This window comes from Martes martes (genome assembly GCF_963455335.1).
Source record: "Martes martes genome assembly, chromosome: 16".
NCBI lineage: Eukaryota > Metazoa > Chordata > Mammalia > Carnivora > Mustelidae > Martes > Martes martes.
The window spans coordinates 54424370-54450218 of NC_137904.1; the positions used below are offsets into that span (position 1 = coordinate 54424370).

The 25849-nt window shown below is 34.3% G+C and overlaps 1 protein-coding gene across 1 annotated transcript in view; it reads right to left on the bottom strand.

The window, feature by feature from the left end:
• Positions 1–294: 294 nt before the first annotated feature.
• The window catches only part of ABCA5 (ATP binding cassette subfamily A member 5), a 71585-nt gene continuing 46030 nt past the window's right edge, over positions 295–25849 (bottom strand). The window contains exons 21-40 of the mRNA XM_080826725.1: positions 25608–25777; positions 23165–23292; positions 22605–22742; positions 20966–21079; positions 18108–18278; positions 17032–17145; positions 16517–16651; positions 14962–15036; positions 14370–14461; positions 12196–12322; positions 11771–11888; positions 11583–11674; positions 6975–7150; positions 6533–6608; positions 6319–6413; positions 5245–5364; positions 3811–3960; positions 3330–3409; positions 2164–2219; positions 295–1271 (exon numbers count right to left, since the gene is read on the bottom strand). Of these exons, the coding sequence (XP_080682851.1) occupies positions 1164–1271; positions 2164–2219; positions 3330–3409; positions 3811–3960; positions 5245–5364; positions 6319–6413; positions 6533–6608; positions 6975–7150; positions 11583–11674; positions 11771–11888; positions 12196–12322; positions 14370–14461; positions 14962–15036; positions 16517–16651; positions 17032–17145; positions 18108–18278; positions 20966–21079; positions 22605–22742; positions 23165–23292; positions 25608–25777 (2335 nt within the window). The 3' untranslated portion in view covers positions 295–1163. The remainder of the gene's footprint in view (positions 1272–2163; positions 2220–3329; positions 3410–3810; positions 3961–5244; positions 5365–6318; positions 6414–6532; positions 6609–6974; positions 7151–11582; positions 11675–11770; positions 11889–12195; positions 12323–14369; positions 14462–14961; positions 15037–16516; positions 16652–17031; positions 17146–18107; positions 18279–20965; positions 21080–22604; positions 22743–23164; positions 23293–25607; positions 25778–25849) is intronic.

Genomic DNA, 25849 nt, shown 5'->3' on the forward strand with positions numbered 1-25849 from the left:
AATGTCAGCTGGTACTATTTGTATTACATTATACCTATAGTCCACACACGGGTTCTACAAGGAAGTACTTCCAAGATTACATTAACCATAACCTTTCTTCAACTCTGATAGTAAAATTCTGTTTCTCATTAAAGTGAATTATGTATAGTTTACTTCTAATCCTTAGCCCCCAAAGGTTATTTATCTCCCACCATGTTCCAAAGTGAATCTGAGGGGAGTTACTAAGTAAATCTACACAGATAAACTTTCAATTTTATAAAGGAGAGATTTAAATAATAAAGTTTACCAACAAAAATGATTACCAAATTATTTTATTCTATAACAAAATATAATGTGCCTTTGGGAGAAAGACAATAAAAAAATTTATATATTCCATGAGGGGTACAGGAAAAGGTACAGCCGATTCTTCCAATTGTGTAGATGATGTCATTCTAACCGCAATCAGGCTATTACATAATAAGACTCTACACAAAGTCTTCCTTTAATTGTATTATAATTTAAAAGCCTGTGAATTTTAGTGTAAGCAAAAGAAATGTTTCTTCAAAGACCTAAATCATCTATGTCTAACATCACCTGATAGAATAAGGTCTCATTTCATTTATTATGATGAATGAGTGCCGCCTAGCGGATTTTGCTGCCTGCAAATCTCTACCTGCACAGGAATTATCTGGTCTTTATTGCTTTCTGGAATGTCAACTTCCACTCAGTTTCTTTGGAAATTAAAAAGGAGAAGCAAGGAAGTTTTGCTTTATATCTCTTTTCTATATATTATTTATGTTTTAGTTCTTTTTATTTAGACTGGGATATCACATACTTAGGTTAAGATAGTATAAATTTAAAAATAAAGATAACCATTAAAGATAAAACTATTCTATCACTATTTCTTTAAATCATAAATTTAAAAGCACTGTTTTTGAAAAGTAAAAAAGCTAGTATTCGACCTCACATACAGACTGCAGTTCAATATACTTCATGTACAAACATGCAGTTTCAATTATTTATACACAAGTTTTATTTAAAGAAAAGCAAAACACAAAACCACAGCATTTCAGTCAAGGAAATTAGGAAAATCCCAAGTGCTTTCATGGTTCTTCAGTCATCATCCAAATAATACACCTTTTAAACCAGACATAAAATAAATTCAGTAAGCAGACTGAACTGCTTCAAAACACTACTCTGTCTTCCTGCGTTCTTTCCCACCAAAGCGTGCTGTTTAAGGTTCCACAACTGTTATCTTCTTCCTCTTGTTCTTTAGTGAGTTCTACAAAAACCTAAATGAAAGTAAATAAATTAATACAGTATTCCAGTATGGCAATTATCTCAAAGAATGTTTAAATCAGGAACAGTGTAAGACTATATCTAAATACATTAACCATTCAACTTTCAAGAGATACGTTGGCATTAATATTACTTAAACAGAATAACCTCCTTTAGTCACAAAGTTGAATGCTATGAGGATTAACAGATTGTTTCTTTTTTTTTTTTTTTAAAGATTTTATTTATTTATTTGCCAGAGAGCGAGATCAAGTAGGCAGAGAGGCAGGCAGAGAGAGAGGGGGAAGCAAGCTCCCTGCCGAGCAGAGAGCCCGATGCGGGGCTCGATCCCAGAACCCTGGGATCATGACCCGAGCCGAAGGCAGAGGCTTAATCCACTGAGCCACCAAGGTGCCCCGACAGATTGTTTCTTGATAAACATATAAGTAGCAGTCATAAAAAGATGATTTATAAATATTTTAGCAATGTAACTTCAGATATATGAAATAACAACACCCATTTTATATACTAAAGAATAATATTGAGTCTTTCAAAATAAGCAGATGGAGAGCCTAAAGTTTAGGCATATTGTGTAACAATGTGTCTCTGGTTCATAAACACCATCCTTCTCCAATATAAATCTAAATGATTAGGGGCACATGGGTGGCTCAGTCAGTTAAGCTTCCAACTCTTGGTTTCAGCTCAGGTCACGGTCTCAGCATTGTGAGATCAAGCCCCATGTGGCTCCACGCTTACTGGGGAGTCTGCTTTCCCTCTCCCTCTGCACCTCCCCTTACACACATTCTCTCTCTCAAGTAAATAAATCTTTAAAAACCAATAAATAAATCTAAACAATTAGATAACACTTACTTATATAGAAGAATTTTTAAAAATTTGACTTTAGAGTACCTGTTCCAATGTTGCTTGAGAAAAGCTGTATTCTTCAATGGCAAAAGTATGTTTAGCTATTAAAATATGAAAACAATATTTTACTTATTAGTATTTCTAAAGAAAAATGGCAGAATAAAAATAAAAAATAAATATTTCTAAAATAAAAATTTCTAGAGAATAAAAATTCTTCATTTCTAAAGAATAAAAAAAATAACTTTGTGGTTAAAAACCTGTTTTAAAAAAAATTCTGTAATCAATTCATTTAAATTTGAAACTGCCAAAAAAATGTTACTTTCCTCTATCTTGGTTCCCTGAGGCACCCTACCAGCAACTACTTGCCTCACCTCACTCCTTCCAACCATTTCCTATTTACCCTCCTCAGTCTTCCTTATGGTGGCTTTTCTCATGACTTCTTTGGCTCCCTGTTCCTTATCTCCCATCTCCCAATTTCCATTACAGCCTGTTCTGAACTTCTTGAACTAGATTCTGGATACAGTTCCTATGGCCGTATACTTTTTTGTATTTATTTCAGATCCTGTTGCAATCTAATCTAACATCAAATTTTTTGGCTTTCTATTCATTCCTGGAGTGAAATTCTCCCCAAGCTTTATTAGGTTGTTGCATAGTTTACAAATTTCATAAAACAACCTGTGTGAAAATATCTGTTCCATCCAGGAGTTTACCTTTTACCACTTGTTAGCAGGGTATCTTTATCCTACCAACCATTTATTTTAAAAAAACATCACATTTCAATAAGCTTCTTTAAGCTTTCAGGAATGTCCATATCCCTACACTATGGATTTTCCTCTCCTCTCTTCTGCTGCCACTGAAGTTTTGCTACCTCTGCTACTTCTAGGGCCTGATACAAAGTGAGGGCTCTGGAAACTCAATGCTCTCACTTCTGGAATGAACCACTGTGTGCTAATTAAACTGAACTTTCTCACAGATGCAATGTGAAAAACCACGGTGATGTCAACTAAAATAGTAAAAGGTTTACACTACAATACACCTGACCTACCAAACCTCTACGATGTTAGTGTTTAACCTATATCTTACATTAAATTAATAAAAGGTTATCTTTTTATTTACAATAGCTTCCACAATAAACAGTCCCAATTTCTAAATTTTTAAATAAAATTCTTTCATAAATTGAAAGCTACCTTACAATCTTTTTCAAATCTTACCTTCTTCCAGCTTAGAAAAAGATTGTGAAAGGGATGGAACATCTTCCTTAGGAATCTTATAAGCCAAAATAGAAGAAAAACTGGAAACAGATAAAATATTAGAAAAATTTATAAATGACTACTAATATGTTCTAAAGCTAAAGCTCAAATTTTATTTAAGGTTCAAAATTAATCTCCAACAACTTATTTTGATACATACTTAGAAAAAAATTGTTTTAAATCTCAAAATATTTCCATGTGAAATTCTCTCATTACTACTGGTATGAGAACTTTTTAAAATTTAAATACTATTGAATGTTGCAAGATCTAATACTAAGTTAGATATAAAACCCCAGTTATCAGACTATATTAGTCCAATAGTGGTGATATAAACAGAACTTTTTTTCCTAATCCTTAAAGCAATAACCAATTTTTACAACTACTGCTCTACAAAAACAAAACAAAACAAAACAAAACAAAACTACATTTTTAAAATCTTTACCTCTCCTGACGGCTTGCATTTGGGAAAATATACTGTATTTCTCTTTGAAGGCGGTCTACTTCTAGGTTTTCTATCCAGTCCTTTAACTTTATTTCCAAAAAGTAGCCTTTTCCAAATTTACTCTTCAGATGCTGGACAGTCCCAATACATCTGTAGTGATTTTAAAAGAAAGCTCAGATATAAAATGACTTGACAGTTTCAAAGAATGATTTCTCAAAGGATGAGTTAAATTACATGTATGATGGGATATTTTTAAATGTATAGAGAAGTTGCAAATATAATACAGAGCGTCTCTATATACCCCTCACCCAGTTTCAGTTTCCTTATCATTATGATCTCATATAACCATAGTACATTTGTCAAAATTAAGAAACCAATACTGATATATAACTATTAACTTTATATTGGACTTTATTTGGATTTCACCAGTTTTTCACTAAAGTCCTTTTTCTGTTCCAGGATCTATCCAGGATACAAACTGCACTTAGTCCCCACAGGTCTGTGACAGTTTCTCACTCTTTCCTCCTTTTTTTGCCTTTGACAGTTTTAGGAATTGGTCAAGTGTTTTGGTAGAACGTCTGTCAATGTGGAATAGTCTGACACTTTTCTCATTAGACTGGGGTTAGAAGTTTTGGAGGAAACGCCACAGAGCTGAAGTACCTTTCCTATCAGGGGTACATGATATCCACACAAAACTGCTCTTCTGTGAACTTACTATTGCCCTCTTTCCATACATTAGAAGAGACTGGCTAAATTCAGACTACACTTAGGAGGTAGAGGATTACCTTCCCCTCCCAGAGGAAGCAGTATCTACATCTACTGTTTGGAATCTATCCCATAAGGAAAATCTGCTCTCCTCCCACATTTATTTTATTTATTCAACCATTTATTTACAAGAGTATGAACTTGAATTGTGAATATATTTATTTTATATTTTGGATTATAACCCAATAAAATGCCTAGCAATTTTTTTAAAATAACAAATATTGGGCGCCTGGATGGCTCAGTGGGTTAAAGCCTCTGCCTTCGGCTCAGGTCATGATCCCAGGGTCCTGGGATGGAGCCTGCATCGGGCTCTCTGCTCAGCAGGGAGCCTGCTTCCTCCTCTCTCTTTGCCTGCCTCTCTGCCTACTTGTGATCTCTGTCTGTCAAATAAATAAATAAAATCTTTTAAAAAACTAACAAATATCATGCATGAAAAACAACATTCCAAGTTATTGAACCATTAAACTAATATACAAATGCAAAGTAGCTAGCAAAATTTCTTAGAAATAAACTATATTTCCAAGTAATTCTACAGAAAGCTAATAGTCAAAAATTCAAGTAAGGACACATTTTTTGGCATTTAAATTTATTACTGTAAGTTTCTGAAATGATTACTCAGCACCCCCCAACCCCCGCCACCACCAAACAGCATGCCTTTCAGACATTTACCTTAACTGCCCAGATACCATGATGGCCACCCGGTCACAGACAGCCTCTGCTTCCTCCATATAATGAGTGGTTAGAATAGCAGCCCGTTTTTTATTTTTAAATGCAGTTCGAATTGCTCGCCTATGAAAGATAAGTAAAATAAAGAGAGTAAAGCATCTCAATGTTAATGAAAATCCAACTATTTGGTTAACTAAAATTTATTAGTATCAATTGCTATAGTTATTACAAACTGCCCAACTATGATTCTTCTAATTTCTTTTCCTTTATTTTTGGAAGTTTGTCAAATAAACAGAAATTCCATGATTTCAAATGTTTTTATGCATTAAAAAATAAATTATAAAATTTGATGCTCTTTCATGTTGTAACTAAAATAGCCCTAAACTCATAGGGAAAATTTAATATGTTTCTATCCTACACCTCACACTTTACAGACATGGAAATGTAGGTTCAAAGAGTTGGTCAACCACGTAGCACCATGAATTCCTAGGCATTCCAACATAAACTCAAGCCAATATTATTATGAGAATTAGAACTTAAGTTAAATGACTCGGAAAAAAAATCTTTTAAAAGCTAGACAGACAGCAGTATTCTTTATCTTAATAATTACCCATATGTTTATTTTTATTCTGGAATAATTATTATTAATATTTCATGAAAGTATAAAGCCTGATAAAGTTTAAAAGTTTATGGCAGAGGTTCCTGGGTGGCTCAGTTAAGCATCTGCCTTTGGCTCAGGTCATGATCTCAGGGTCCTGGAATCGAGCCCCGTGTCGGGCTCCCTGCTCAGTGGGGAGTCCATTTCTCCCTTTCCCTCTGCTTCTCCCCACTGCTCATGCTCTCTCTCTCAAATAAATAAAATCTTAAAAATAAATAAATAAAATAAAAGTTTATGGGGTTCTCTAAAAATCAAAATATTTAATTTTTAATTATTATTTTGTCATTTGTGTAAGATTTTAAATCAATATGCATATATAACTAATATAAAACCATTAGTTATAATAAAACAAACTATTCTTTTATTTTAAAGTATGATCTAGTATAATGTGTCTCAAGCATCTTCAATGTCATACTCACCACATGTGCTGTTTCGCTTTAGGATCCATACCTGTAGATGGTTCATCTAACAGGGTAATGTGAGGATTCCCCAGCATACTCAGGGCAAAACACAACTAGATAGAAAGAAAATGGGGCGGGGACTAGTATTTGCATAAGAAATTTTTTCAAGACAGTATCAGGCTCTAAACTATAAATAAGCCATACACACATCTATTATTTTTAAAAAAAGTACCTTTCGCTTGATTCCTGCAGGTAGTTTCTTTATAGTTTTCTGAAGATGTTCTTTTAAATCAAGTGCACTTGTTATCCTGCAAAATACGTAATACAAAATGACTATATGATCACTCACTGTTTGTAATCATTGACAGTCTTCTTTCCAGAACACTCAGTTGGAGCTTACTATAAATTAGACCTTCAATCTACATAATCTTAAATCACTATCTTGACAAAAAGGTTTACTTTAAGTTTGACATTCATGGGTATATTTATTCTGTAATTAAAAACAGAAAAATTATTTTTTTATTTTATAACTATCATAATTATGTAAGGAATATATGAAAAAGTAATGACCATTTTCTATGAACAGTATAATCCACAAAAAATGTTTTTAAAAATTAAACTTATAAATGTGAAATGTAAGCCTTTCTCTGGGTAACAAAAAGTTTTAATTTTACCGATTTATGACTTCTTTCATGTCACTTGAGCTCATTCCTTTCACAGCTCCATAAATTTCAAAATGTTCCTGCAATGTAATATCCGGCCACAGTGGATTTATCTGAGGACAGTATCCCATATACTTAACGGAATCATCACCATCAGTTGGCTCTGAAGAATAATCTCCAAGAAATACCTACAGAAAAACAAACCAATTTTAAATAACTTTTGGCTTAATTTACACTGTGAAGAAGTGGTAAGTGAATTAATTCAAACTCTTTTCTAGAACCAGGGTAATACTAAGTCAAAATTTTATTCCTTTTGATGAAGAAAGGACATACATAACTAAGTCAGAGTTCAGTGACATGGCCCAAGAGGGCGATAAGGAATGTAGGTTGACTGAAAAGGTAAACTCCAATTTTAACTAGGATAATCAAGGGACCTAACTGTAAGGTGTTATTTGTGCCATGAAGGTAAAACAAATTAAATCATTTAGATTTCTACAGGGTAAGGAACACTAAATATAAGGATTAGTTAAGGCAAAACCCCAGAAGAGTATGCCTGGCATTTTCCAGGAAATCAATGGGCCAGTGTGGTTGGTGTAAAGTAAGAAAGGGGGAGAGGAGCAGAAGACAGGATCAGAGCAGTTCTGTGAAGTTTCCACAAAGTGGTGATATGCTTATAATCAAAGGGTAATTAATGGCAGGGTCAATATTAGCTCCTATATCTCCTGAAGTTAATAAGACTGTCTTCCACAGATCAGGCTGGCAGCAGGTCTGTCCACGGAAACCTGGCAGGCCAGAAAGGAGTGGAAGGAAATATTCAACATGCTGAATGGGAAAAATATGCAGCCAAGAATTCTTTTTTCCAGGTTGTCATTCAGAATAGAAGGACAGATAAAGAGTCTCCCAGACAGGGGTGCCTGGGTGACTCAGTCAGTTGAGTGTCTGACTCTTGCTTTTGGCTTAGGTCATAATCTCCTGGGTCATGTTATCAAGCTCCACATGGGGCTCCATATGTGGTGAGGAGACTGCTTGGTGGTTCTCTCCCTCTACCTCTCCCTGACTCACTCTATCTCTGTCTCTGTCTCTCTCTGAAGTAAAAAAATAAATCTTAAAAAAAAAAAAAAAAAGGAGTTACCCAGACAAACAAAAACTATTTTTATTAGTTCGTGACCACTAAAGCAGCCCTGCAAGAAATTTTAAGGTGAACTCTTCCAGCAGAGGGGAAAAAAAGGCCAAAAGCAGCAAGGCTAGAAAGAACCAGAGAACATCACCAGAAATACCAATTTTACAGGTAACACAATGGCACTAAATTCCTATCTTTCAGTAATCACTCTGAATGTAAATAGACTAAATGCTCCAATTGTAAGACACAGGGTACCAGAATGGATTAAAAAACAAGACCCATCTATATGCTGCCTATAAGAGATTCATTTTAGACCTAAAGCTGAAGTAGTCATACTTCCGTCAGACAAACTAGATTTTAAAACAAAGACTGTAAAAAGAGATGAAGAAGGGCATTATATCTTAACTAAGGGGTCTATCCATCAAGAAGATCCAACAATTGTAAATATTTATGCCCCCAACTTGGGAGCACCCAAATATACAATTCAATTAATAATAAGCATAAAAACTCAATGATAATAATATAATACAATAAGGGACTTTAAAACCCCACTTACAGCAATGGACAGATCATGTAAGCAGAAAATCAGTAAGGAAACAATGGCTTTCAGTGATACACTGGACCAGAGGGACTTAACAGATATATTTCGAACATTTCATCCTAAAGCAGAAGAATATGCATTCTTCTCGAGTACACATGGAACATTCTCCAGAACAAATCACATACTGGGTCACAAATCAACCCTCAACAAGTACAAAAAGACTGAGATCACACCATGTGTATTTTTAGACCACGGTGCTATGAAACTTGAAGTCAACCACAAGAAAAAATTTGGTAAGACCACAAATACATGGACGTTAAAGAACATCCTAAGTCCTAAGTTAACCAGGAAATTAAAAGAAGGAAAAAAAATACACAGAAGCAAATGAAAATGAAAACAGGACAGTCCAAAACCTTTGGGATGCAGCAAAGGCAGTTCTAGGAGGGAAATATATTGCAATACAGGTCCACCTCAAGAAGCAAGAAAAGTCTCAAATACACAAGCTAACCTCATACCTAAGGGAGCTAAAAAGGAATAGCAAATAAAGCCTAAAGCCAGCAGAATATAAATAATAAAGATTAGAGCATAAATACACAATATAGAAACAAACAAACAAAAACAGTAGAACAGATTAACAATACTAAGAGCTGGTTCTTCGAAATTAGTAAAATTGATAAACCTCTAGCCAGACTTATCAAAAAGAAAAGAGAAAGGGCCCAAATAGATAAAATCATGAAAGAAGAGAGATCACAACCAAAACCACAGAAATACAAATAATTACCAGACAATGCTATGAAAAATTATATGCCAACAAACTGGGCAACCTGGAAGAAATAGATACCTACAAATAGATACCTAGATAACTACAAACTAACAAAGCCAAACTGAAACAGTAAGAAAGAGAAATTTTGAACAGACCCAAAACCAGCAAAGAAACTGAATCAGTAATCAAAAATCTCTCAACAAACAAAAGTCCAGGGTTGGATGGATTCCCGGACATTTTAAGAAGAGTTAATATGTAGTCTCCTCATACTATTCCAAAATACAGAAATGGAAGGAAAACTTTCAAACTCATTCTATGAAATCAGCATTACCTTGATTCCAAAACCAAAGACCCCACTAAAAAGAAGAATTCCAGGCCAATATCCTTGATGAATATGGATGCAAAAATTCTCAATAAAATACCAGTGAATCAAATTCAACAGTACATTAAAAGAATTATTCACCATGATCAAGTTGGGTTTATTCCTAGGTTGCTGGGGTGGTTGAACATTCGCAAACCAATCAATGTGATACACCACATTAATAAAAGGATAAGAATCATATGATCCTGTCGATAGATGAAGAAAAAGCATTTGACAGAAATACAGATCTTTTCTTAATAAAAACCCTCAAAAGGTAAGGATAGATGGAATATACCTCAATATGGCCTTTGCATAAAGGCCATACACAAAAGACTCAGAGCTCACCCTTGATGGGGAACAAGACTAGGATGTCCAGTCTCACCATTACTATTTAACATAAGCCTTACCTTAGCAATCAGACAACAAAGAGAAATCAAAGGTATCCAAATTGGCAAGGAAGAATTCAAACTTTCACTTTTGCAAACAACATGATACTTTATGTAGAAAACCTGAAAGACTCAACCAAAACACTGCTAGAACTCATACATGAATTTAGCAAAGTTGCAGGATATAATATCGATGTGCAAAAATCTGTTGCATTTCTATACACCCATAACGAAGCAGCAGAAAAATAAATCAAAAAATCGATCCCATTTGCAATCACACCAAAAACAGTTAAAATACCTAGGAATAAACATACCTAAAGATGTAAATGATCTGTACTCTTAAAACTATGGAAGATGCTGAACATCCCTTATCACTCACCATCAGGGAAACACAAATCAAAACCACAATGAGATGCCACCTCACACCTGTAAGAATGGCTGAAATTCACAGCAAGAAACAACAGGTATTGGCAAGGATACCGAGAAAGGGGAACCCTCTTGCACTGTTGGTGGAAATGCAAACCAGTGCAGCCACTCTGGGGAACAGTCTGGAGGTTCCTCAAAGAGTAAAAAACAGAACTACCCTATAATCCTGCAATTGTACTACTAAGTATTTACCCAAAGGATAAAAAAACACAGATTTGAAGGCATGCATGCACCCTGATGTTTATAGCAGCATCATCAACAATAGCCAAATAATGGAGAGAGCCCAAATGTCCACTGACTGATGAATGGATAAATGATACACACACACACACACACACACACACACACACACACACACACACACTAGAGTATTACTCAGCCATCAAAAAAGAATGAAATCTTGCCATTTGCAACGATGTAGATGGAGCTAGAGCATATTATGCTAAGTGAAATAAGTCAGAGAAAGACAAATCCTGGATGATCTCACTCATATGTGGAATTTAGGAAAACAGATGAACATATAGGAAGGGGAAAAAGAAAAAAAGGAGACAGGGAAGCAAGCTATAAATGACTCTTAGTGATAGAGAACAAACTGAGGGTTAATGGAGGGAAGCCGGTGGGGGATGGGCTAGACAGGGGATGGATATTAAAGAGAGCACTTGTGATGAGCTCCAGGTGTTGTATGTATGTGATGAGTCACTGAATTCTACTCCAGAAACTAATATGCACTGTATGTTAACTAACAAAATTTTAAAAAAAGAGAGATTGTCTTCCATTAAGTAGGTGGACAAATCACCCACGCATGTAATAATTATAAAAGCAAAAACACTGTCTATGTGTGCATCTGCATGAGTGAAAATTTTATTGCGTACATTATTTTCAAAGATAACCAAAAAAAATTTGATTAAGCTATACTAAAAAATTAATACTATGAACACAAAATCCTAATCTGCTATTAAGAAATTTATTTTAACTAAAAATATAAATCATTGTCAGCATCTTCCACACCCTTATATATCATACCTGGCCTGAAGTTGGTTCAATATCACCAACCAGAATATTGATAATTGTGCTTTTGCCTGCACCATTTGGACCCAGTAGCCCCAAGATCTCTCCTAAAAAAGTTGAAAGAAGAATCATCATACGTAAATCAAATTAAAAATGGAAATTACTCTTCTGGAAAAATTATTTAAGAAAAAACAAATACCAGCCTTTTTTCACACAGAAAGAGACATATTTAGTTGCCACTTTCTTTACTTTTCTTGTAAGAAGAAAATCTTTCTTGTCATCATATTCTTTATGCAAATTGCTGACCATAATGGCTGGCTTCTAATAAGGGAAATAGGATTTAAAAAGAGAATAATAGAGAATAAATAATAAAAGAGAATAAATCAGATATAACTATCATGAAATGACAGGCTGCCCACAATTCATGTCCATATATCATAAGAACTATATTCACTAATAAGAAATATTATGTAAATAAAGATCCATTTATGACTGAAATAATGGCTTATTCAAAAGAAAAGACTTTTTTCATATTGATTCATATGAAAAGTATTTTTCAGATTAATTCCTATACATGAGGAACTGATGACTGCACATTTAATAAGACTTATGATAAAGACTAAATTACCTCCTCACAACACTGGCAACTCATTAGCTCTTTGACCTTTAGTCTTTCAGCTTTCACATCTTCATCTTCATCCTCATTGCTTGGTGGTTCTGGATACTTCCTATTTTTGGACTTTGTTGAAAGAGTCCTATATATTAAAGATAATAGATTTTCAAATAATTAATAGAGTAAGAAATTCAGCACAATTCAACATGGAGAAAAGACCAAAACAATACACCAATCTGAGATCTGTGATCTTCTTTCTGAAGGGTGGAATTACAGAGCTATTTTTCACTTATGAATCCATTTGGATGATGTTATCAAAATTCATTCATTTTTCAACATCATATATGACTGGTATGTGTCATGTACTATTTCATACAAACATAAAAAGATTTAAAAAAGCATTTAGCCATCCCTCAAAGAATTTACGGTGTGGGTATAGATGACATTGTCCTGGGCCGAGTGGATATAGAGGGCTGAACTCAGAACTCACAGGAACACTAGAAAAGTAGGCAGAGAAAAAAAAAGTGCTTCAAAAGGGAATTTTGAAGTATCAGAGAGGTAAAGGGATAAAACAGGAGTTGACATTATGGACAAAAAAGGAACAAGAGAAAAGTATAAATAAGGAGGAAGAAGTCAATCATACGAAAGTAGCAGTTGAGGTGAGTAAGCAGAGCCTACTCGAGGAGAGACAGGAAATCATTAGTCACCTTACTGAAAATAGCATCAGCAGAGAAGCAAGTGCAGAAACCAGACTGCAGGGAGCTAAGGAATGAACGGGAGGTGAGGAACTGGAAGTAGAAGCTTCTTGCTATGAAAGAAAAGACATACAGGACAAAAGCTAGAGGGATTCAAGTTTAAATGAGATTTAGGAGTTCTGATTACTATTAGTTTGTTTTATGTAAGAAAGATAACTCCCTCCCCAGAGAAAAAATATCCTATTTAGATCCAAAAGGGAAAGATACAGAAAGAGAAAATAAAAGTAACAGAGCAACGTCCTTAAGTAGACAGAATAAATGAAGACCTGGATAACAGGAGGGGCGCCTCTCCTTCTGGGACTAGGAAAAGGCAAAAATGATGAAGGAGGTGGATACGTGTGTAAAGATTTGTAATTAAGTGCTTCTGTTTTCAGAGATGGCAAGATCATCTACTGAGAAGTAGAAAATGAGGTGAGGTGACCTGGAGAAGTTGAGGAATACAAAGAAGGCTCGGGATAACAATCGAAAAAAGACAGGAAGAAAATGGGGTAACAAGTGTTAAAGCTGAATTTATGCAGGATAAATCACCTGTATTAGCAAACTGCACTGTTAGGTTAATTTTCTCTACCCTGTAATTAGACTTACCAAAAATCACGATTTTTAGCAGACAAGTGAAAGAAATACCGAAGTTGAATACAGGGTGCTGAAAGGGGTGAAAGCGATGAATCACATGAGTGAAGCTGAACAGAGAAAAGGTGAAAACAGTGATTAGCAGATACATCTGAAGAACAAACTCAGGGGTAGAAACCACAGTAGAAAAGTCCAATAAGACTAGTAAAATAAGAAAGCTGGAAAGATGAAATGTGACTGGTAGCATGGGACACAGATGAAGTGAAGAGCAGTGATGGCCGGGCTCTGACCCAAATCAACACATGAATGCAGAGAAAATCAGACACTGAGGGATAGGGTGTAAGAAAGGTTATCTCAGTGGATGCTGATTCTCCCCCAAGATGACTGCAGGAGAAAGAAGGAGAGCCAGATGCTAAGTCCTCAGTGGATAATAAATATGTTCACAGCAGCATTATACGTAATGGCCAAAAATAGAAACAACTCAAATGTCCAACAACTGATGAGCAGATCAGTCAAGTGTTACCACATGACTTATCTGCAGTGTAATATTAGTAAGAAAAGAAAAAAGTAATGAAGTATTGCTACATCACGAGCCTTCAAAACATTATGGTAAGTAAAAGCAGCCAGACACAAAAAGACTATATATTTTATAATTCCATTTATATAAATGTTTAGAATTCGCAGATCTATAGCAACTAGATTAGTAAATTAGTGGTTATACAGGGCTACGGGCATGCACAAGGGGGGGCCACTGATGACTCTAAGGATTTTTTTTGAGAATGAAGGAAATTACCTAAAAGTAGATTATATACTATGTAAATATACTAAAAAAAAAATTAAAACTTTTTTAAAAAATTAACTGACCTGAAGAAAGGATCCTTTCTTATTGACCTGCCTCCATATTTTTTCTCATAGTACTGTAAGAGGAAAATCCAGAGTACACACTGCAGGTAAGGCTACAAGAAGAACACATAAGAGCTCATGACTCAATCTTTTTTCCGCCATATCAATAGAACAAAGACCACATACATCAGGTTCCTTACCATCACACCAAAATAATCATTATTTTCTTCACATGTCATATGTGTTAAGATTGTTAATGCAAACCAATGTAGATTTTTAGTAAAATAATCCTTCACATATTTTTCTACCTCTATAAAGCTCATCGGTTGTCAGCTTCATAAAATATAATTACAGGAAAAGTCATCTGTGCTTCTGAGGAAGCTGAATTATAATTAAATAGAATAATATAAGAGAGCCAAATATATTTAAAATGGACATAGTCAATTAAGGCATTGCCACCAAAATGCATATTGGATGGCACTAACTAACCCACTTGACTTTTTGAGGCACCTTTATACTTATGCAACACGGTAAAAACTAAGAGAGTTAAAATCATACAACCAAACTGCTCTGAAGGTAGCATGCTAAGGCCAAAATTTTTGTTATTTCTTACCGATACAACAGCCACCAAAAGCCTATCCCATGGATTATAGGTGTCTTCATTTTTTCGAATATTCTTCCAAGAAATCTAAGACAAAATTTTTTAAAAATTGACATGCTGCTGTGATAAGATGATATAATGGTATTTGGTCTTTGACCCAGTCCCCAGGACACAGCGGCAGAGGTGAAAGGAGCATCTTTTGTTATTTAAAATAAGCCCCAATCAACCAAAACAGTTCATTCTACAGAGGTGACTCTTGGAAGAAGGTGCTGTTTGACGAGGGAACCAACCAAGTGATTAGAAGATGGGGACTACCAGCCTCATCCACTGATCAAAGGGGGAGAGGGACTGATTATCTCATTATGCCTCAGGAATGAAACCTCCATAAAATCCTCGGTGTTAAGCACAGGGTTTGGAGGGTTTCCAGGGTGGTGAACACATCCACATGCTGGGAGGGCGGCATGCTCAAAACTCCACAGGGTCAAAAGCTCCAGTACTTGGGACCCTTCTGGACTTTGCCATCCCTATCTCTGAATCTACTTACTTGCATATCCAATATAATAAACTGGTAAAAGTACATTAAGTGTTTCCCTAAATTCTGTAAGCCATTATAACAAATTAGTGACCATGTCAAGGGGTCATAGGTACCATGGATTTGCAGCCACCTCAGACACAACAAGCATGGGTTACCTGCAGACCCACTACCTGGATCCGGCATCTGAAATGAAGGGGTCAGTCTTGTGGGACTGCATGCTTAACCCAGAACGTAGCCCTGAGTCTGCATTAACTCCAGGTAGTTAGGTGTCAGAACTGCTTTATGTGAGTGAAAAACCCATACACATTTGGTGTCAGAAGTGTTGCGAGTAGTAGTTTTCTTATAGCTGCAATGTGCAGGAATACTTAGATTAAAATGCATTTTGTTCAGCAAAGATGTATTCTCTATACATAAGTTAGCTATTAGTATTAATAGCTATTTCTACTTAGATTAAAATCTTCCCCACACCAAAATATTTCTATCTGGGGATGTATAAATTAAACATATTAAACTGAAGCAAAAAAGAAAGCTGGGGAGGGGCAAAGGGAGGGCCAGTGCATACAATTAAGTCAGCAATCATTCTAAATCACGAATTCATTATTTAATTTTTTCTAATCACATGCAAATTTTTTCAGTTATCCAGGCTTAATAAAACTAATGTTTTATTTTTTCTTTGAAAAAAGTCTCTTACACTTTATTTTCTCTCATCCCTCTGTAGTAGAATACATTATTTCATCCCTGAAAAACTCCCCCTAAACAAACACTGACCAAAGTCAGATCATACTTGGAATTTATGTGCATCCTTTTGGGAATCAAAGAACAGTTAACAGATGTACTCCTCTGAGATTTTACAGCTTAAAGACATGCTTGAAAAGATTTCACAGTAATCTTAAACTGCTGCTTAATAACATTCAAATCAAGTAAAGAGCAACTAAGCTTTTTTTTTTAAACTATATTCAGTATAAGAACTAAGATCTCAAAGATTAGGCAGTATTTATGCTTTACAAATATTAAAGCATATAAAAGACCTACCTTTATGAAACAAATCAGACAACCTAGAAGTGGATAGATTGGAATGACTATGGAAAAGGTATAATGAAGAACAGCCGTAACTGTGTATCCCATAAAGAATGTTATTTCGGTAACTGCAATGCAAGCCAATGCTGTCTAAAGAGAAAAAATGAGAAAACAAGTGAAAAAGTGTTTAGCAATTTTATATAAACCCACTTCTAAGTTTGTGCCTTGGTATTTACTATGTTTTCAATCCTCTAATGAAACACAGAACCAGAGGTGATACTTAGCCAGGAGGTGCCAGGTGCCAGGCCCCGCTGTTTGCCCCCGGTATCCTTGCCATGTAATTCTTACATGCCTTCAGTACCACCCCTTGGTGGGTGATGCATTAGACACAGAGATGCTGTCAGCTAGCTACCTAAGTTCTGTACTCAGAAAAGACACAATAACATTTGAACATAAGCCTGCAAGAGTTCATGACGTACAAGGAAGCTACTATGAAAAGCTGGGGTGAAATAATACAAAACATGACTTACCACAGAATAGATAAATGACCAAAACTCTTTGGTATTCAAAATTTTTTTAAAAGTGAAGGAGATAACATAGGTAAACAGAATGACTGATGGAACATAACCAATAAGGCAAAAAACCTGTAAAACAGAAATGTGCACTTTTATATAAAATATGAATAGTTAGCAATATATATGACATAAAACACCAGTTGTATCAAAATATTAAGGAATGATTATTTTTCAAATTTTATGTCTCAAGCAATCACTCCAACTGTAGTTACTTGAGGAATTACCATGCACATTTTTCCTAAATCAGTAAAACTCATACTTCTAACTACTTGTCAACACAATCCTAAATAAATAAATTACACTGAACACTATTTCTAGTTCTTTTTTATGCTAACCAAAATGCTATCTCTACCCATGTTATAAAAACAAGTATACTAGCTGTTTTACCCCTCTTAATCAACTATTAGCTACTATTTCAATATACAGCATTCAATACATTTGGCAAATATTTAAAAAAAAATTATTAATTTATAAACCAGAAATTTATATGTAAAGTCAGTATTATCTCTGGCAAAATGATAAAATAACTTTCAGAAACCCCAACCTCACCTAGTTCTATTTTCCCTTTTTCCTAATACAAATTATTCACATGAAGGGTCATATACACATGAACATGAATGTAAGCCATACTCTTCCTTAGTGTTTTCAGCGATACTTTAAATTATGGAATAAAAGAGCTTCTTTTGAAATTATTTTCAGGCATAGAGACAAGGAAGACATTTTAAGGAAGGACTGCTTAATTATTCCTGATTATACACAAGTATTGTAGTCTACAGAAAGACCACCTCAGTCTCAAGGAATTATTTTATAATGATGGCTAGTTGCTGTTTTTTAAAAAAATCACTTACAGTAATATAAATTTCATTATAAGTATCATATACAATGATTAAAATAGATACTGGTTCTACTTTCTATTAAAAAAATTAATATCCAAATTACTTGACAAACCACTTGTCAGGTTTACAAATACTTAGTTTTTTTAAATAACATTTCATTTATAAATAACATAAGTACAAGTAATATTAACTTACCACAGAAAGGAACTTTATAGCATAAAAATACAATCCATAATGAAATGCAAATAAACTTCCTAGCATCAAAATAAGAACAAGAAAAAATAAGGGGATATCAACAATAGCTTGTCCAATCCAATATGCAGATGGCAAAAGTCCTGAAAGTTTAAGCTGGGTACAAGCTTTGATCTACAAAACAAAAAAGAGGGAGGAGGGAAAACTGATTATAACTATAAACATTTTACACACAAAAAGTAAGAAAATTATTGTGGAACTCTTAATTTTACATCAATAAAACAAGACAGATCACATTTCAGCTCTCTAGGTAATAAAAACCCTCCTACAATTAAATATAAATTCCATATGGTCTTTAATTTGGCTCAGTCCTGAGATGTAACAATACTGACAAAATTTTTCAGAATCAGAATACAGTAAAGAAACACAAAACTAAAATGAAGCAAAAGATGTCATGGGGATTATAGCTGTGCCAACAATAAGTAGCCAAAACAATGTCACTTTTACAACTCTGTGGAAGTAGATGAAAGATATGTTTAAACAGAAAAGACATTCTCATTTTTAAAAATTAAGCTTTCATGAAAAACTAATAAACTGCCAAGTGTCTTTGGGATTTACATAAGGTTTTCAGCTAAATAGTGAAACTCTGTACTGATAATTCATTTTAGCCTTTTATATCCTCCTTTGTAGTACAAAAATGTAAGTTGTTATTACTTTAAGTAATTAGCATTTTCATGTATACAAACAGTAAACTTAAATGATCTGAGTTTTCCTCTCTCATCTTCTCATAATTTGAAATTTCAAAAAATATTTTATAAATCCAAATACCTAACAATTTTACTGTTGATTTTTGGCATCTTTAAAAACATACTCCCAATAATTAAATATATTATATGAAGGAGCTAGCCATAGAGATAACAGATGCATGGAATATAAAGATTAGTTAAGAAGAGGAGAAGTGATAAAAAACGTACAACTTTTATGTTCAATGAATTATAAGAACAAAAATGTAAACAATATAAGTATGAAAACATAAACCAAGTCAAATAAGAGTTATTCTGGCTCATCCACGCTTTTGTCATGCATACAATGCTGGTGGGAACGTAAAACAGAATATCCACCCTGGAAAACTGTTTGACAACGTCTTATAAAACTAAACACGGAATCACCATATGACACAGCAATTGTACTCTTGGGCATTTATCACAGAGAAGTGAAAACTTACATTCACACAAAAACCTCTACACAAATGTTCACAGCAGCTTTATTCATAATAGTCAAAAACTGGAAACAATCCAGATCCACACCATGGACTACTACGCAGCAATAAAAAACAATAGACTACTGATACATATCAACAAATTGAATGAATCTCCAGGGAATTATCCTAAGTGAAAAAAATCTAACCCCTCCCAAAAATACGTTATGATTCCATATATACACTCTTGAAATATCAGAATTACAGAAATCGAGAATAGATTAGTGGTTGCCAGAGGTCAGGGAGGGGGTGGGTGTGTGGGCTTGAAAAGGGCAATAGGAGGAATCTCTGTGGTGAAGCCACTCTACCCTGACTGTATCAATGTCAATATCCCGGGATTTTACTATTATACCACAATTTTATAAGCTATTATTGAGGTGAAGCAAGTAGGATACAGAGGATCTCACTGTATTGTTTCTTAACACCTAATATGAATCTACAATTATCTCTAAATAAAAATTTGAATTAAAAAACATTTAAGTTGAAACAAAAGAGAAAAATGCAATTGTCTAGTAAGTTTTACTGTGAGTTGTGGGTGTTATGAGTATTTCTTAATTTTCTTATGCTTTCCTACATTTTTTTTGAAAATTTTATTTATTTATTTGAGAGAGAGCAAGCGCACGAGTGGGGGTGGGGAGGGGTATAGGCAGAGGGAGAAGCAGACTCCCTGCTCAGCAGGGAGTGCTACCCGGGGCTTGATTCCAGGACCCTGAGATCATAATCTGAGCTGAAGGCAAATGCTTAACTGACTAAGCCACCCAGGCGCCCCTTTCCTACATTTTCTAAATTAGAACAATGAACATATATATATTTATAACAGAAAAAATGAATATATTTTTAGAATACCTCCTGAGACTTATGTACCACTTTCCACTAGAGAAAATATATAAAATATATAAAATATATAATTGTCTGCTCTGAGACTTCATTATTTGTCACATGGGTAAATTAATTTAGACTATCTGCTTACACTGAACTAAGAAGACATATGGAGAACGAGAATTTTGATTAGAGGAGTAAGAGAGGGACAACGTCCTCAGGGTAGGAGAGTGGAAGGCTTTGAACAATCAAGAGACCTTGCAAGAGCATCATGTGCCTGAGGACAGAAGAGAAAGGGGCAGAAAAGAAAGTGAAGGATACCGAACAACTCTGTACACATAGCAATTTGTCCTGGGCTCTGGTGGTCACAATCATTATCTACCTACTTTTTCATTTCGCAAAAATTAAGTATCTTGTGCATTCAACACATTCCATTAAGGGTTAAGGGAGAGAGAAAGGTTAGTGTACCTATTAAGAACATAAGGATCCACTACTTAAACAAGATGAGACAACACGGGCACATGATATGACCACTACCATCCCCACTTCCTGACCTATAAATAAAGTTGGTAACATAAAACTTATATCACAGTGTTGTAAAGATTAAAGGATGTAACTTTTGAAGCATGTGACAGGGACTCAAGTAATAAATGATAGTTATTATTATTACTATATTAAATATGTTTATTCTTCATTTACTTGCTCCTAAAACATGTCTTGCACTCATGCAAAGCAAGTAATTGTTTTGTATAAACTTTACCTGTAATTTTTACTCAATCATTACCTTATGATTCTCTGCATTTTCCATGGCAAAGTAAGGCGGCATTGCAGTAACAATGATTCCCAGAAGAGCTGCTTGAAAATACAGCTCAATTTTAAAAACTATGTCTGTAATTTCCTGAAAGACAATCACAGAGTAAGAAATGAAACTGAGAATCACTTTATATCATCTTAGTACTTTCTCAATAAAAGACTATCAAAACCTCTGAAGAAACACATTAGGATATCTATTCTAGGCATATAGTCGGTATGAAAAAACAGGTGGCAGAGTTAACAGGCAGTGAGTTACAGGACCAGCTCTGCCACTTAATAAGTAGCTATACAATCCTGAGCAGATCATCATATTTCCTTTTCTCATCTACAACAGAGAATATTAGGGCATTTAAATTAAGCTTTATCATTTAATTAAAAATAATAATGTACATGAAAAAGCAGGTAACATGTCCACCAGTAGTCCTATGCAATGAACAGGACCATGTCAGATTGATGCATTCGTCAGTTGCTGGGACTGTGAGCCATTTGGATCTCGGGGCCCTATTCCCTTTTGAAAAAGCTGTACTTTGGAACAAGCTCAGCCTCCTATGGAAACAGGAGTTTCTTCTCCCCAGCAGAGGGGGCTATAACTCCCACAGGCCTCAATGGTCCCTAGCTGCCCCAAAGACTCAAGTACAGAAGGAAACTTTTCCAGACAACTAAAGTAAACAGCTGGTGCCCCAAATACAAACTACTCAGAACCAAGTGCATTGTATTACCGCTGCCCTCAACAGGTGCAAGGGTCTTCTGGAAGGTGGGAGAGATAATGAAATCTAGAACTGATGTTGTGATGGATGCAGAACTCTATGAACATAATAAAAATCACTGGATTGAAATGAGTTAATAGCATATGAAGTAGATCTCAAAAAAAAACTGTTAAAAAAGTATAGCAATAGAAAGTAGAAATTCTATTATAGAAAAATATTTGTCCATTTACTTTCCATATGTGAAAAATAAAACATAAGGGTGAGAGAAAAATGTTGACTATTTTTCTGAAGACTTAATTTTCACATTTATAATCCAATAGTCCTATCTAGAGGAAAAATGACTGTATGAGCAACTTCTCAAGTTTTCCAATACCCCAGTAAGAGATCTTAGATAAATGTTTTAATTATCTTAATTTTTCTTGTATGATTAATACAAAAAATACTTATGCTTTATAAAAATGTCAGTACCAAGAGAGAACTTCCTTGATCCTGAAGCAAACTAATACTAGGCACTCCTAAACCCAGATGTAAAGCATCCTCAACTCAAGTTTTTTTTGTTGTTGTTGTTTGCTTTTTTTTTTTTTTTGCAATTTTATTTATTTGACAGAGATCACAAGTAGGCAGAGAGGCAGAGAGAGAGAGAGAGAGGGAAGCAGGCTCCCCACTGAGCAGAGAGCCCGATGTGGGACTCGATCCCAGGACCCAGAGATCATGACCTGAGCCGAAGGCAGCAGCTTAACCCACTGAGCCACCTAGGCGCCCCAACTCAAGTTTTAGTAAGACTAAGAATGTCACAAAATGAACGTCTACAGATTTCCTTTGTATTAGGTCTTAGCTTTTATTGCACACATGTGTACACACACATTTTTTTTTTTACACACACACTTCTTAAAGTTCGCTTACTTGAAAGAATGGGGTATTCCAGACCTGGATGCTTTCAGTCACATTTAAATGATAAAGATAATAATTACTGATAATATTCATCAATACAGGTAAAGAACAAACCATAGTACTGTTGAAAACAGCTGTAAAAACATAGTCCTAAAATTAAAAAAAAAAAAAGAGAGTGTTATTACATACCATATATAAATCCATTGCTACTATGTACTAAGCTTTTCTCCCAGACTAAGGGAATCTTCACTAACTAAAAGTTGATTGAACAAATTACAGAAATAATATTCAATAGATAAAGACAGATGGATAAACATAACCCGGTGTGGAGTCTATAAATATTTTGGTATTTTAAGCAAAAATAGAACACAAAGATTAAATTAAATTTCTTATAGTTTTTTATATTGGTCATCCACCAAGTCATAAAATACATTATAAATGCTAGAAATGTCCAAAAGTAAATTCTAATTTCCAACTAATGACGTCAATTCAGCAAACGATTAACTTTAGAGAAAATATCTTAATGTTCTATAACTTTCCAATAGGTATTCACTCACATATATTACTCTTACCTTTTCAGAATACATCACATTTAAAGCTGCACTATGGGGAGCAGCAGACACATAGTCACTGTCATTAAACATTGTCACCATTATGTTCTGGCTTGTGAAAAAGCTGGTAAGATCACTGATATCGGAGTCTGGCATGAGAAAATAAGCAAATAATAAAGAATCAGTTTAAATAAGAAACAGACCCAGACTTTTAATAACATTGGGAAGAACTTTAAAAAAAAAAGATTATCTTTGTTAGACAAGACATCATTAAGAACACTGGCAGTGGAGCCAGTCAGCCTGGATTCAAATCCAAGTCAATACATACAGGCTTTAAAAACAGAAACTGGCTTTAAAAACAGAACCTGGCACAGTAATTGTACAAATGTTAGCTCCTGCTGCTACTATTGTTACACTGAAAGTTTACCTATAATACGCACACGAAATTTGGCTAAATTGTGAGAATAAAAATCTGACAATTTTATGGAATAAGAGAACCTGCTAGGCTCAGAAAGGTAGAAAGAGGCAGGATGTGAAGTCAGGTAACATCACTCCTTAGAGGGTTTCTGTGTGCTTGGAACAGACAAATTTTATCAATGTCAATTGCCTCAACTGCCTTAAAATACTACATCACATAATCAGGTCTCCATCTACATTCCTTAAATCACCTAGAGCCAACGGAAAGACGATGGATCCTGTCTTAGGTTTAAGTCTATACCAATAAGTCTGATGAATGGAAACTGCTCCCCTTCCATCTTCACAAAAGCCAGAAAGAACAAATGTGACTTTGAGAGAAATCAAAACCAAGCAAAGGAAACCACTATCAGTAATTAAAAATAGTATGGCAGCTAGATCAGACTCTGTAGCAAACCTAAGTGTCAGAGGGAATGGTGCTTTCAGGGCTCTTGCTGCAGCTTTTTTAGATCCTACATTTACTCCTCATCTAGTATCTCAAATGACCTCTTTTCTCTAGTTTGCCACAGTGGCTCTGTACTCTTGAGGAGAGAGCTACATTGTAACTGAAGGAACTATATCACCCTTGATACAAAAAGCTTTCCAAGGAGGATCAGATACAATCCAATATAGACATACAGAGGCCAGTAATTTCCAAAAGAAATATGGCTTTATTTAGGACCAAAAAGGCCTAGGATGATACAGGGTACATAAGTAAGCAATTCTAGAAATACTAAAAAATAACAAAAGGGACAAAACTTTGAAAATACTAGTATTTCTGCAGATCAGTGAGAGTGAACTCAAACCAAAATGATTTCAGATACATATACAATTTCCCAAACACACAAAAAATGCCCCTATAAAAGTATAAGGCTTTATGTAGCACTGTATTTTACCAACATGAAATGTGTATTAAAATCAAAACAAAAATTCTAATGAAAGAAATATATTATAAAGCATCAATTTTCTATTTAAGAGTAGTTTTCTATCATGAAATATATTCTTTCTCCAAAAGAATAAAGATTATATAATAAACTAAGAGTCACATTTTAAAAGTGATGATTTTAAGAGTAATTTATAATCATCCCTAACTATGATTATTATCTAACACTGGTCAAAACTCTTCAGTTAATAGTGAATCAAAAAGGAAAGATACTAGAATATAAGTAAGTGTTGGAAAATACTAAACTCCGAAGATTTTGTGAGTTATATAAATGATTATATTAAGTGCAATTTTCTAACCTATTTCAGCAAGACAAGCAAATAAAGTTGCCTCTGTTCTTCTGAAAATCTGCCGGAGTTAGCCAACTTTGATTTACTCTTCAAGAACCTTAGGACTATATCTATGCAGATGAGAGATTTTGTAGGAACAACTGTTCCAAATTCTGTATTAAGTTTTATTATTTTGAAAAGCAGAAACCAATGTCAATTTTTTTTTTTTTACTTGTTCTGAGCCTTGCTCAAGACCATGGTTCTTAATTTTTTTTCATATTTGACAACTATGTAATTAAAATAAGCAACAGCAAAATCAAAAATATTCATTACCAATTTAATATATTTGATTATATTTATATCTAATGAGTTTTTCTTAATTCCTATTTTTTATAGTCCTTGAAAAATTATTTAAACATTTCTATTGAGATATATAACTGCATAAATATTATATATTGTAACTCTTTCTAAAGGTGTTTCAACTTCCAAAGTTTATTTTGCTTGTAATAAACCTTAATATGAAACACACTATTCAGAATATGTTGCTACCATTAAAAAAGGGAATCTTAATATCATAAACAGTACAATGTTAGTTTTAAAAACTGTAATCTACACTTAACCAAAATTTCATTTCTGTAATATTTTACTCAGCATCAGTAAATAGTTTTTTAAAACTTAAATTTGTACACACAAACCATGCCTTTACCTTAGATCTATTTCTAAAATCCCAACCTCAAACCTATATCCCAGACCCCATGTCCCAACCAACACACATTCACAGACCTTCACACACTCTCACCAGTAGAATTTTGAAGAAGCAGATTTGTTTTGTATTTATGAGGTTTATCTCCAGGTTTTAGGAAATATAAGTCTGGAACAAGTTTGATGGGAACCACAGCATTTTTAAAAGAGCGGTGCACCAAAAACATAAAAATCTGAACTGCAAAAAAAATTAAAAGCAGAAGCAACCTGAAAGGAAAAAAATAAAACAGCACAGGGTACATTAATATGTAAATCTATTTTTAAAAATCCTTCAAATAA